At 50.2% G+C, this 14425-nt stretch overlaps 1 protein-coding gene across 1 annotated transcript; it reads right to left on the reverse strand.

Moving 5' to 3' along the window:
- Window positions 1-623: 623 nt before the first annotated feature.
- On the reverse strand, window positions 624-11735 carry CCR7 (C-C motif chemokine receptor 7). Its single transcript, XM_061143971.1, has 3 exons — window positions 11631-11735; window positions 5689-5738; window positions 624-2635 (listed from the first exon to the last, which is right to left on the reverse strand). Exons 1-3 carry the CDS (start codon window positions 11638-11640, stop codon window positions 1556-1558), a joined length of 1140 nt encoding a protein of 379 aa, XP_060999954.1. The 5' UTR covers window positions 11641-11735; the 3' UTR covers window positions 624-1555.
- Window positions 11736-14425: the final 2690 nt, after the last annotated feature.

The following is a 14425-nucleotide window of genomic DNA, read 5'->3' on the forward strand; positions in this document are numbered from 1 at the left end:
GTTGCAATAGTGGCCAGCGAAGGTCAAGGGCAGACCTGACTCCCAAGCATCCAGTACAGGATATATCACGTGGGTCCTGTCTCAAGCTCCCTGAATCCAGGATGCCATGGCAGATGGGTGTCAGGGGATGGTCCTCTCTCTAAACACCATTTTGGGAGCCTGGAGAGACTGAGCAAGGGACAGGGGCTCCAGTTCCAGACTGAGCTGGGATAGATGAACAGGACAGTGTGAAAGTGCTGCTAAGGGTCAGGGAGGGTTCCCAGCCATAGACGTTACAGGGACAACTTGGTTCTTTTCAGAGCTCAGCTCAGACTGTGTCTCTAGATCACTGCTGACTGCACAGGCTTGGGTCCCATGAGCTCTGGAAAGGTGTTTGCAAGCTGGACACCCTGTCCTTCTGCCCCTCCTACCTCATTCAGCCACTCAGGGCCTGTGTCATTGGAAGGGCTCAGAGCATAGCTCAAGCTGACCTTGTGGCTCTGAGCATCTCTGAACAATGAAGCCTGGGGGAGAAAAGGGCTGTGGGGGTGGTCAGGTGGGGCATGGGGTTTGCAAAATAAGAACACACTCATTTGCCATTTACTGAAAAAAAAAAAAAAAACTTTTTTCCCTTTCTTTTAAAGTTGTTGTTTCCTCCAGGGAAAACTTTTATTTGTGTATGAGTAAAATATGCTCTCTTAATGAACTGAAAGCAGAACAGGATGAGAGATGTTTTGTCCCTGTGGCAAAGAACAAAGCTCATTGGCTGGCGGCAGGCAGCGCTGTCACCCATCCCCGGCCCCTAACCTTTCTCCTTGCCTGCTCCTCCCTTCGGAGCCGAGCTGAGGCCTGAGACGGGCCGGCCATACTTCATCTCTGCCCCAGAATCCTGGCTGGGAACATGGCTTTGGCGGGGCCTGGCCTGTGGGAAGCACCACACCCCTTCAGCGTGGAGAGCCTGAGGAGAGGTGGCAGGCGAGGGGTCAGCATGCTTTTAGGAGGCTTGGAGGCTGCCGATTCTTGCTGGCTCAGATGACAGAGGAAAAAGAGAGATGGAGGCAGGGATTCAGAGAGTTAGTTTGACCCACTGGCATCCCTGTTCCCCTGCTCAAGCGAGGAGTCTCCCCATGATCTCTGGTCTTGGGGACAAAGCCTGGCTTTCTGGAAGACCTCGCCTTGAGTCTTGGGGAGGACTTCTTTTGAGAAGAACATTGATCTGGAATGCTCGCCAGGCCCCTTCTACCACCTAGATTTCACCAACACCCGCTCCCCTTCACTCTGCGAGGTGTGAGCTCTTTCTTGACTTTCACCTCTGGTTTGGGGTTTAGAGGATAATGGTCTTGGTTTTGGAGTGTTGCAGGATCTGGGGTAGCTTATCAACCACGTCTCTTTGCAACCTTGGTTGAGGTAGCTAGCGAGGGTTGGTGTTCTTCTGTCTTCTGCGGCTCAGGTTTTTACAAGATAAACCTCAATGGCCAGACCAACCTTTCCCTCAGCAGCTGTTGTATTTTCTTCTCCATGTCCCTAATCCGAGGGGCCCTGGGAGAGGTCCCTCTAGTCCTGGTGGAGGCGCCTCCTATGGGGAGAAGGTGGTGGTGGTCTCAGCCTCCACACTCATGGAGGACCGCCGGGTGTGTCGGCAGGAAGACCACTGCCGCAGCCGCTCCTGGCTGAGGCACCCCAGGTCCTTGAAGAGCTTGAAGAGGTCGCTGCGGAACTTGACGCCGATGAAGGCGTACAAGAAAGGGTTGACACAGCAGCGGACGCAGGCCAGGCTGTAGGTGACATCGTAGGCGATGTTGAGTTGCTTGCTGAGCTCGCAGCTGGTGCCGCTGGTGATGTTGAAGTTGGCCACCGTCTGGGCCAGAACCACCCCGTTGTAGGGCAGTTGGAAGGCTACAAAGACCACGACCACGGCGATGATCACCTTGATGGCCTTGTTGCGCTCAAAGTTGCGTGCCTGGAGCAGGGTGCGGATGATGACGAGGTAGCAGAAGCTCATGGCCATCAGGGGGATCAGGAAGCCTACCACCATCTGGGCCACCTGGATGGTGATCAAGGCCTCCACGTGCTCAGGGACAAGGGAGCACCGCAGTGCCTGCTCGCTGCTGCTCTTCTGGATCCCGCTGTACATCAGCTCTGGGGTGGAGAGCACCATGGCCAGCATCCAGATGCCCAGGCAGGAGAGCTTGCTGATAAGGAGGACGCGGGCACGGTGGCGGTGGGCCGAGACGGCCTGGACGATGGCGACGTAGCGGTCAATGCTGATGCATAGCAGCAGGAGCATGCCGCTGAAGAAGCTTACCTTGTAGATGCCAAAGATGAGCTTGCAAACGTGGACCCCAAAGACCCAGGACTTGGCCGCGCTGTAGGCCCAGAAGGGGAGGGTGAGAAGGAAGAGAATGTCCGCCAGGGCCAGGTTGAGCAGGTACGTGTCAGTCATGGTCTTGAGCCTCTTGAAATAGATGTAGGTCAGCATGACCAGCCCGTTGCCCAGCAGGCCCACGAAGCAGATGATGGAGTACATGATCGGCAGGAACCAGGCTTTGAAGTTCCGCACGTCCTTCTTGAAGCACACAGACTCGTACAGCGTGTAGTCCACCGTGGTGTTGTCTCCGATGTAATCGTCCGTGACCTCATCCTGGCAGAGGCACACCTGCGGGGAAGGAACATGCTCCAGCTTAGCTGGGTGGGTCAGAATCTCACTGCCCTGGGACTGTCTGGAGCAGTGGTTTCCAACTGTGATCAGCATCATCTGCAAATTCTCAGACCCCATCTGAGACCCACTGAACCCAAATGTCAGGAGCTGGGGCCCAGGAATCTGTTTTTCTAAACTTTCTAGGTGATTCTCCAGTTTGAAATTGTTGGCTTCTCGAAGTTTAACATGAACTTGAACTTGGGGATTTTATTCATAGGATGCAGCAGGATGGGGTGAAGCCTGGGATTCTGCATTTCCAGTAAGTAGCAAGTCTTCTGAGAGACTTGATCTTACAGGTGTTAATGGCAGACTAGAAATGGTCTAGGCTTGGGGGTCAAAAGAGCCTTGGGCTGGTTAAATATACTTCATCTCTCCAAGCCTCAGTTTTCTCATCTGTGAAATGGAGATGAATACTATCTCTTTCACATGGTTGTTGTGAGGTTCCTAACTTGGATTCTGGCATCCTTTTGTCTTCATGGAGCTTTAATTTTGCCTGCTGGAAGCTCCAGGAGAATGGGATGGTAGGGTCTTTCTTTTTGAGCCTTCTTTGGAATCTGGTAGAAAGAACTTTCCAAGGGAGGGGGCCTACAAAAATAGCCCAGCTTTTGAGGGAAAATCCACTTGGGCTAAAGTTGAGGAGGGCCCAGAATGAGAAGGTGGTGGTGGTTATAGTCGCTCAGTTGGGTCTGACTCTTTGCGACCCCATGGAATGTAGCCCACCAGGCTCCTCTGTCCATGGGATTTCCCAGGCAAGAATGCTGGAGTGGGTTGCCATTTCCTTCTCCAGGGGCTCTTCCCAACTCAGGGATCGAACCTGTGTCTCCAGCATTGCAAGTGGCTTCTTTACCCCTGAGCCACCAGGGAAGTGGAGTGAGAAGAGAGGAAGGTAAAACTCTGTTAAGAGCCCACAAAGCCCTGGGTTGGGGCAAGATGCTGTCATCATGGGTGGTGAGTGACTGGAAGGCTTATGGATCCCTGGGGCCCAAAGCACAGAGATCGGCAGGCAGCAGGAGCCCAGGCAATGCGGGCCCAAGTGGATGGCAGGGCCACAGCCTCAGCTGTGAGTCCTCTTGAACACAGGAAGGAAGCACAGCCATGTCTCTGCCTTCCCTCCATCTTCCCACCCTCTCCCCACACCTTACTCCTCTCTTCCTCGCTGTCTCTTCTGACAAATTCCAATCAGTAGGGCTCACATGTCAGGGCTTTTTTTTTTTTTTTTTAGCCTATCTGCAGGGCAGGGTGAAGGTTCAGGCAGACGGCTGTGATTTGATCAATGAAGGAGACACATGGGGTGGCTGAGCGGTGCAGGGCGGGGAGCTGGGCTGGAAACTGCCTCAGCTCCTGGTCCGTCCTCTGGGAATGGGGCCCTGGGCAGCCTTGTATGATGGATTTTCACAACTGGGCAACTGGAGGGACCTTAGAGGTGATGAAAGGAGGCTCTTGGAGAAACAATGTAACTGGTTCAAGGTTACTCAGCCAGAACGGGAACCCTGTCTCCGGATTTGCCTGTATCCTGTCTCTTTCTCACTTCCAAATTCTGGATTCATCACTGTTCTGTGTGGGGACAGGGTGAGGACCAAATCATATCCTGGAGCCTTTTGGGGGGCATTGCTATCTTGAGAAGAGATGTCAGTGGCAACCCTTTTCTCTTTTCCAGGTACGATTGCAGTCCGGGAGGCCTGTGAGAGGCTGGCTGTCCTTGGCTGCCCAGGGTAACACCCGAGACCTCAGATCTGGACATAAAGGGGTTCTGGGCTTCAGCGGGCAATACACCCAGCCTCTATGACATGTGCTTCCCACTGCCCCCTTCTGCCTCCTCTTTCTCTTCTTTGTACCTGCCCCACCCCTCACCAGGGGCCACCAGGCTTGCTGTCTCTGCAGCCCACAGCTCCACCACATCCTGCCCTATCTGAGCCACCCCCATCTCCCCAGGTAAAGAGGAGGATGAGCCCAGCTGTCCCTCATCCCCTCTCCAACCTTCCAGCCTCCACTGTTAGCACTCTAGCCCTTTGGAGTCCTGGGAAGAGGGGAGACGGTGGGGAGGGAGTGCTGATGGGGAAGGGGGCCAGGCTGTAGGCTACAACCCAAGCTCCAGGAGGCCTCTGGGATGGGGCTTTGGGAACAGTGCCCAGCTTGGGGCCTGCCTCTGGCCAGAGCTCCTGGAAAACTGCCTCTCTGGCCTCCAGACCTGGGGAGGAGCCAAATTCTGAAGCACTGCCTCTCCAGCTCTGGCCTCAGCCGCCTCCTCTGGCTCCAGCAGAGCTCCCAACCCCAGCAAAGTCGGGGGAAGAGTGGATTTCTAACTCTGGCACTTGGTGGGCGTGGATTTTTCTGTCTCCACATCTGGGATTGAGAAGTTGAGACCTGTAAGCTGGTGACCTTTGCTCCTCCAGAGTTCTGGGCCCCCCTGAAGGATGGGTTCCATCCACCCTCTGTCCCTCCAGGGTCCCCATCCTCCCCTCCCCTTCCCCCAGTGAGGCTCAGATCAGTCTATTTCAGAAAAGGGAACTGGGTCTTCGAAGGGAGTGTTTAGCTGGAGGTCTTGGGGGGAAGATATATTTGGGGCGATGGGATAGTAAGCTGCCCGCAGGTTCTTTCCTAATCTCACATGTGAAGCCGACGGGTTCTTTTCTCATCTCACATATGAAGATTTACACGCATGGGTGTGGGCACATATGTTCCAGATCCAGTAACCTCACAGCCTTCGCTTCTCCTGGGTGGGGATATTGGAAATGAAGTGGGGAATGCAGGGTAACCTGCTTTTCCAAACTTTTAATTGAAATGGATAAAGGAATTCAGAGAATACCTGTGGCTTTCTAGGGTCACTCAGCAGATGGAGAGGGTGGTCATCAGCTTAAAGAAGACCAAATTTGTGCCTGGGTCTATTTCTTTCCAGTAAATGCCCAGTGACTCCACCAGAACCCCAGGTCCTGGGTTTGGGAAGGGCTAGGCTTGCTGAGGGGCATTTGGGAAAGGAAAGAGAGCTTTCCTTGGCAGGCTGAACACCTCACCTGGAAAATGACGAGGAGGGCCACCACCAACACGTTCTTCATTGGCTTCCCTGAAGGAGACAAGGTGAGAAAATTATTGCTCAGGCATGCTGGCTCTTTGTTATGAAAAAAACCCCACAGAGCCAGGGAGAACGTGGGGAACTTTCATCACAAGTTCTGGACACTGTGTTTGAGAACCTGAGAACCAGATTGTGCCTTGGAGCACCTGGCCAGCTGCCCAATCTCACTGCCCTCACCTCTTATTCCTCCTCAGCTCCAGAAGGGGTCCTGCAAAGGAGGGGGATCAGAAGGCAAGGCAGGCGCCCCCCCCCCCCCCCCCCGGCCTTGGCTCTTCAGGGTCTCTTCTGGAATTGGAAAGTCCACCCTGGCCCAAATTATCCCTCAAGGTTGAGCTACAGCTGACCTTGACTCCGTGTCTGGATGATCCCCTCCTATTCTATGCTATGCAGGAAGCAAGACCCTAAGGTGGTGGAGGTAGTGTGTGGGTGTCCTGCTCTGCTCTGGTGCCAGGAGCCAATGGGGGGCATTTTTCCTGCACCCAGTGGGTGGGCAGCCACCTCTGAAGCCCTGACTGTCTCCTGATGGAGGCTGGCTGAGGAAGTAGACTGATTTCACAGGGCTGCATGGAGTGTTCCTTACTGCCTCTTAATGGCAAATAGGAAAGTTCTTCAGGGCCCATGGGGCTCCCTGAAACAGCCCTCACCCGCTGTCATCCATCCACATTCCCTGGTGGTTCACCTGGCCCATGCCCCCAGTCTGCCTTTGGGCCAGGGACATCGTCCCTTTTACCCAGTTCAGGCCCATAAATGAGGAGGTGCCCAGAGACTGTGTGCTGCTGAATGAATGAACGACTTGTTTGCCCTTCTCCCAAGCTGCCCTGTGGGGACCTTGCGTGTGGCTCTGTGACAGGAGTGAGGCCATTCCCCCAGGTCACTTGACTTGCGTGGATATGTTTTCTCTTCTTTAACTTGCTTCTAATCTAGGGCCTTGGTGGAAGAGAAAAGAGGCAGGTGAAAGAGAAAAATGGTGGGAAGGAGTGAGTCAGAGCCTGGGTACTTTCTGGAAGCCAAGAGGCCCTCCTTAGTTCTGAACGGCAGGTTGAGAATCCAGGTTCTCACAAGGCCTGATGTGAGCCCTGGCGGCTCAGTCCTGCTTGGTGGCTGAGTTGAGAGCTGGACTTGGAGTTTATTTCTTCCAGGGGGTCAAGTCGACAGGGTGATTTATACAGAAGTCTTATCTCACTTAAAGTCTGAGAGCTGTGCCCTCTTCATCTTTGTAAAACCCCTTCCTATAATTGGACCAGCCCATGGGAGACAGTAACTATGATGCCAGGAATGAATCCAAGGCAGGACTTGCTGACCCATCGCATCTCTAGTCTCAGGAGGGTCAATAGATCAATGCTTGGGACCCTGCTTCTAGCACCTCCTGGAGGCCCAGGGCTCCCTTGAAGCAAGCAAGGAATTCTGCTTCCCAAGATGCAGCGGCACAGGGCCAGTGAATCCGTAAGCTTGGCCACAGCACCACCTGCTGGAAATTTCATGACATGACCTCCAAGTTGCTGTTATCCAGGGAGTTTGCCTAAGCAGGAATTCTGGGGTTGGGGTGTCTTGGAGGGAGGAGGAAGGGCATGGAGTCACATAAATAAACAGGCATTTCTCCTGTTATATTGCACATTACTGCTAGGCACATCTTCCTCAATCATAGCTCTGATGCCAATCCCCACCATGCCCTTCTGCTAAATCCTTAGGACCTCTCTACCAGTCCTAAGGATGACAGCCTGATGCTGAGCGTGGTTGGCCAGCCCTCCACTGTCTACTTGGACCTGCTTTCCTAGCTTCATCTTCTGTTTCCGGGGGCAGGAGCTGTCATCCCTGACTTGCCCCTGAGTATTTGCAGTCCTGGGTGGGAATGGATTTTTGTGCAAGATCACCGCTCCCCTCTCTCATCCCCCTTCCTTGCTGCATTATCCTGAGAGCCCTTGAGCTCGAGTCCACATCTCTACCCTTAAGCACACTCTCTTCGCGGTCCAACGAGCTGCCCAACCTCCACTGACTCATCTTGATGTGAAGCGCTCGAGGTTTCTTTAAACACGTACCAGTCTTTCGGTTACTCTAGAGAAAGCCTGCTCTGACTGTCAGTGAGAACTGAGAAACCTCAAGGTTTTGATGTCACAACGGGTGAAACACGAGGAGCAAGAGTTGTGTTCCTATTTCACTCCATCAAGCTCCTTTCCTGGGCCCTGTCTCAGTCCTTTTGCCACTGGCTGGGGGAGGGCTCAGGAATGGGGCTGGAGGATGTGAGTAGGTGAGGTCTCCTTCCAGGTGTGTTGGAGAAGATCGTTGAGCAGGGATCTTCTAGGACCAGCATAGGCTGTTTTTCAAGAAAGGTGACCAAACAGGAACTTGGGGAAACTCTGGTGTGAAGCACAGGGGGCCTGGTCAACGGCCTTGACTCAAATGATTTTTGTCTGTTACAAAGTCATAAAGCAACTGGCCTTGGGCAGCCACCGGCGTGGGGCCAGAGAACTTGGGAATCTCAGGGGCTGAGGAGTGGTTGAGTGATGCATTGGGTATTTTCTGAGTTCTTGAGTTTCTAGTAATGATTACAACGAAAAGGAAATTCCCTAGAACTCCAACCTTAGCTCCCGGTGAGAGAAACTAGAGATCAGTGACTTTCCCAAAGTCATACAGCCGACTGGTAGTGAGCTGGGCTTTGAATCCATTTAGTTTCAGAAACCACACTCCCAATTCCTCTTCCGTGCTGCCTCCCAGACTTTATGTTCCGTTCCCTCCTAATATCCTGTGAGTTACCCTTGTGAGCCTCACTCTATATTTCAGAAAATAGAAGCTTAGAGAGGTTAATCCACTTGTCTGGGTCACACAGCTGCAAGGAGATGGGTCTGAAAGTTTTGGATGGAACTCCTGCTACTTCGTTTCCATTGAGTCTGCTGTGTACTGGGGCCTCTTTGGAGCATCAAGGGAATCCACATTCTCCTCCACCTATTGGTCACTCGTTCTGTTGCCTCTATCCCTGTAACATCCCAGAGCTGGCCCCACTTCTACCCTGACATAAGGCTTTGCCACCACAGAGCTCCTCTGAAACACAGGTCACAATATTTAACTCACCTAACTGGAACAGAAAAATCTTCACTGGCTTCTCATTGCTTTCAGTAAAAAAGCCCAAACTTTTTCAGCAATGCCACACAGACTCTTAAAGATTGACCCTGCCTGTCCCTCCTACTTCCCTTCCTTCTCAGTACAGCCAGGTTCTAGACACTCTCCTCAACTTGCCTCTTTCTTGTCTCTATTAGTTTTTATTAGAGCTGACCAGCTGGGAGCCTGCAGGGTGAGTCCACAGGATATTCTGCTTTGTTACATAGAGTTTTCAAAAAATTGGATTTTGATGCCTTTAGGTGGGGCTAACCTCTGAATCACCCCACTGTCCTCCACTTACTATATCTTATGTCCATTCCCTCAGTTACATTACTGACAGTTGAGCCATAGAGATTGCTAGTCCTGCTACCTCCTAGGCCCCTTGCTCCTCCTTGTCTGCTTTGAGAACTCCTACACATCCTTCAAAACCCAGCTTAAATGCCCCCTGACTCATAGTCACTGTTCGTTTCTTTAGGTTTCACAACTGCCCTCCTTTTATCCCATCAGCACTCTCTCTCCCCCTCTTGCAATGGCTCATTGACACGTGTGTCTCTCCCCCCACCAGACTGGTCCTGCCTGAATTCTTCCATCAATAGCAGTTGACTGAAAGTACCAAGCAAAGAAGAGAGATTTCCCAACAGCTCCCCCAGGCTGCAGGGTTCCCCTCTTCCCCAGTCAGGCTCCCCAAAGGCCAGAGGGATTGGCCCTGAATTCCTTCAACATCTCCCTCTGCCACTATCTCTGGCTGAGCTGTGGGAAATGAATATCCCATGGCTCATTTTTTTTCTTCTCTGCTTCGGAAAATTCTAACTGAAGTCTTAGGCCCCATTTCTTGAAGATGGACGGGGAAGACGTCTCGGGGCTGCCCATTCAAATCGTGAAAAAGGCCAGCTCAGCCCTGGTTCTGGCGTTTCTCATTATGTGTAACAGAAACTCTACCCCTCACCCACCTCAGGCGCCCTGCAGGGCTGACAAAGAGAAAGAAACAGATCCTTTGTGGCTTATCCGTCCTACAAACGGCCCAGAGCCCTGGAGCCTGATCTGAGCAAAGTGTCTCAGAGATGTCCCCTCCTACCAGTATTGGGGGCTCAGTCAGCCGTTGGGGCTCTCTCGAATTGAGTGAAGCAGTGAGAGCATTGTTTTATCCTGGAGACATGTCCTGCATTAAAGGGAACTCCCTCCCCCATTAATGCCTGTGAGTCTAGCACCCCAAACCTAGTCCTTGGGAGGAGGACCCTCCGTGCTGTGCTGTGGCTGCCCTCACGGGCTCATCTCTCTCTGACTCTGCGCTCAGTCGTTTCACGGCTTGAAATCGGCTGACAGCTTTCAATCAGCTATGATGGAAGAATTTACACTGTGGAAATTGGCAAGCACTACACACCAGGGAGCCGGTTCTCTAGCCTTTACCAGTGCACCATGGGGACCTGTTTGGTTTCTTTCACAGAGGTCAAGCAGAGGAGCAGGATCGGGGTCTCCAGGGAACGATGTCTGCATTCTGGTACCATGGTTAGTGGTGGTGGATGTCTGGGAAGTGGGATTAGTGGGCAGGCTGCTGGGAGGAGGGGAAGTTGGAAGAGATTTTTAAAAACTAAAGTCAGAGTTCTTGGTGCCATTCATTCATTCCACAAACCTTTTTCTGCTCACACCTCCAAAGTCCCTGGGAATCAGAGATGCAAGAATCAAAGCCTGCCTTCCAGGAGTTCTGGGTCGGGGGGGTGCAACAGCCACTTTAGCCCTTTGACAGCTGTTTGCTGAGTAGACCCTGGGTTCCGAGTGGGCGGGAAAAGCCGACATGAAGGCAAGAGGCTGTGGTGTGATGGGGAGGGGTGTGAGGACAGCAGAGGATGAACAGGGAACCTTCACTTTTTAAAGCCAACCCCTTGTGGCTTTGAGGCTGCTGTGGTGTTTGTTTGCTGGTGAGAACAAGCCGTCCAGGAACCTGGCCTTTGTAGCCTCAGCTCAGTCTGACTTAAGCTGAGATTTGTAAATGGGGTGTATGGAGCTGGGTGAACCCGCCAAGAAGCTGCTTGGGGCTTCCCTTGGACTCCCTCTAGTAAAGACCAAGGTTAGACCAGAGGATGGATTTTGGAAAGGGAAGAACCATCTCCTTGGTAGAAAAAGTCAGTGAGACTGGGGGCTGAGTTGGAGGCCCTGGCTGTGACTTCTCCCAGCTGAAGGCCCCTCGTGGTCTCATTTCCTGTTGCCCATTCAACCTTTGACCGGCAAGAGACAACAGCTTTCCCGTGGGATGTGCAGCAGAGAGAAAAAAAAGCACAGCTTGTGTTGCTTGTATAGTGTCATTTACATAATGCACTCACCTTGAATCTGCCTCTCGTCATAACCCTAACAGAGCAGACAAGCTTAGCCCTATTTAGCCTGGGAGAGAGGTGGGAATAGGAGGGCGAATGGAGGGTCCTGAACCCTCCAAGATTTCTCTGATGAAACAGGGCCCCCGAGAGCCTTCCCCATCACCCCCTGGCTAACTAGAGCAGGTGCTGTCTAGACCTCTACCACCCCAGCCCTGGCACCTTCTGCAGAACCTACTATTCTTGGTAACAGTGGTCACCCCCTTCCCCCGGTCCGAAAGAAGTGCCTGGAGGAACAGGGGGGCACGTTCTCTAGGAGGAGCCATGGATTCCCACCAAAGCCACCTGGTTCCTCTGGGAGGCTCCCCCATGCCTTCCACCCCCATTCCACAAAGTCATTCTGGGCATCCATTCGGGGCATCCATTCGGGGCATACTGACCCCGGTAACTGCTTGCTCTCTCACTTTGGGGGAGGCTCACTCACCCAGGTCCATGACTCTCTCGGCGGCTGAAACCACACAGGAAGGTTGTGCCGGGGCTCTGTCTGGGGAGGATGTGGTTCGAGCCCCTTTTAAGCTCTGAGAGGAGCCACCCTCTCCCCTGCCCCTCCCACCCCAGCTCCTCCCCCTGGTCCGGCCTCACTCAGGGTCTGGACTCAGGTGGCTTCCTGGGACCAAAGGGTGTGTGGGGTATAAGAAGGTGAAAGAGAAGGACGGCCCACTCACCGGTCATAGGATCATGAATCATTAGGTAATTTGCATTCAGAAAGCCCCCCCTTGCAGACTCAGGGCCCCGCCCAAGGCAGGGGAACGAAACTATTTATTGATGTGACAAGTGTTTGCAGCCTGGGTATCACATGCCAGGGAGCTGGAGATAAGTGAATCCATCCCCATCCTTCCCTTGCTCTCCTCAGTGTCACAGGGGACTACATTTCCCAAACTGCTTTGCCCTCTGGCTTTTGGGTAGGTTTGGCCAATGGGAGGCACTGACCGATGTTGGAAAGCAGAAGAGGAGGGATGTGCCAGGATCTCTCTCTTTTCTTGAAATTTATTTATTTTCAATTGGAGGATAATCACTTTACAATATTCTGTTGGTTTCTGCCGTACATCAACACGAGTCAGCCATTGGACCAGGTTGTCTTTTTTTCCTCTTTTTCTTTTTCTTTCATTTTCTTTTCTCTTTCCTCTCCTCTTCTCTTTCTTTCCTTTCCTTTTAAGTACAATTTTATTGAGATATAATTCACAAACAAATTCACCCTTTTAAAGAGTACCAGTCAAAAAATTTTTTTTTGGTATATTCACAGAGTTGTGCAGTCATCACCACAATCGATTTTAGAACATTTAAAATAGCTTCCTCCTGAAAAACCACCCCTCCTCAACCCTTACTCATTAGAAATGACTCTCCATATCCCCTCCATCCCCACCCCCAGTCATTGGTAACAACAAATCTACTTTCGTCTTTTACGGACTTGCCTATACTAGACATTTCACATAAATAAAACTATTCTCTGTGTGGCCTTTGTGTCTGGCTTCTTTCACTTAGCATAGTGTTTTCAGGGTTCACCCGTGTTGTTATAGATACCAATGCTTCGTTCTTTTTTATGTCACAATAATATTCCATCGTGTGCATATATACTCCATTTTGTTTATCCAGGATGAGTTGGACATCTGGGTTGTTTCCAGTTTGTGGCTATAGTGAATAATGGTGCTAGGAACATTCATATACACGTTTTTGTGTGGAGATATGCTTATTTTTCTCTAGAGAACATGCCTACGAGTGAAAATGTTGGGTCATATTGCAACTACATGTTTAACATTTCAAGGAACTGTCAAGCTTTTCCCAAAGTGGCCTCACCATTTTTCATTCTCATCAGCAATGTATGAAGGTTCTACATCCTCAACAAGACCTGTTCTCTCTATTTTTTTTTTTTTTATTCTAGCCATCCTAGTGGGTGTGACGTGGTTTTGCTTTGTGTTATCCTAACGACTAATGACGGTGAGTGCCTTTTCATGTGCCTGTTGACCGTTTGTGGGCTTCCCCGGTGCCTCAGTGGTAAAGAATCTGCCTGCCAGTGCAGGAGACATGGGCTCAATTCCTGGGTTGGGAAGATCCCCTGGGGAAGGAAATGGGAACCCACTTCAGTATTCTTGCCTGAGAAATCCCATAGATAGATGGGGTTGCAAAAGAATCAGATGAGACTTAGTGACTAAACAACAACAACACAACATTGACCACTTAGAAATTTTACTTGGAAAAATGTCTATTTAAATCCTTTGACCATTTTAAAACTGGATTATTTGCTTTTTAACTGTTGAGTTATAGGAGTTCTTTATGTAGTCTTGAAACAAGAGCTTTATCAGATACATGACCTATAAATATTTCCCCCCAGCCTGTGGATTATCTTCACTGCCTTCATGGTATCCTTTGATGTACAAAACTTTAAAATTATGAGCAAATTATTTTTCTTTATTCACATACTTTTTGTGTCATATCTAAGAAAACAGTGCCTAATTCAAGTCCATGAAGATTTATTCTTATGCTTCCTTCTGAAAGTTTTATGGTTTTAGTTCTGACATTCTTTTTGAGTTAGTTTTTGTGTATCATGCGTATTCCCTTCTATTCCAAGTTTGTTGAATTTTGTTAGATGCCTTTTCTCTGTCCGTTGATATGATAATTTTTGTCCTTTATTCTATTAAATGTGGTGTATTATAGAGACAGGCTTTTAAATGTCAAACCAATGTGAATTCCTGGGATAATTCACTTGGTCATGGTGTATAATCTTTTTTTTTTTTTTTTCTTATGTATGTTTCTAGATTTGGTGAGGATTTTTGTTGAGGATTTTGACATCTATATTTATAGGGAGTAGTTTCATTTTCTTGCAATATATTTTTGTAGTTTGGTATTGGGTAAGTCTAGTTGAAGTTTTGTCAATTTTGCTGATCTTTTCAATGTACCAGCTTCTGGTTTTATTGACTTTCTCTGTTTTTCCTATTCTGTATTTCATTTACATAAATATTTCTAGCCTTTGTTACTTTCTTCCATCTTTTTGAATCAGGTTTAGTGTGTTCTTCTTGTTCTGATTTCTTAAGGTAAAAGCTTAGGTTCTTTATTTGAGATCTTTCTTCTTTTTTCTAATATAGGCTTTTAAAGTTGCAAGTTTCTCACTAAGCACATCTTTAGCTATACCCCATAGGTTTTAAAATTTTTAGTTGGAGGATAATTGCTTAACAATGTTGTGTTGGTTTCATCCCATAGTTTTTTATATGGTGTGTTTTCATT

The sequence above is a fragment of the Dama dama genome, chromosome 5 (assembly GCF_033118175.1).
Source record: "Dama dama isolate Ldn47 chromosome 5, ASM3311817v1, whole genome shotgun sequence".
Taxonomy (NCBI): Eukaryota; Metazoa; Chordata; class Mammalia; order Artiodactyla; family Cervidae; genus Dama; species Dama dama.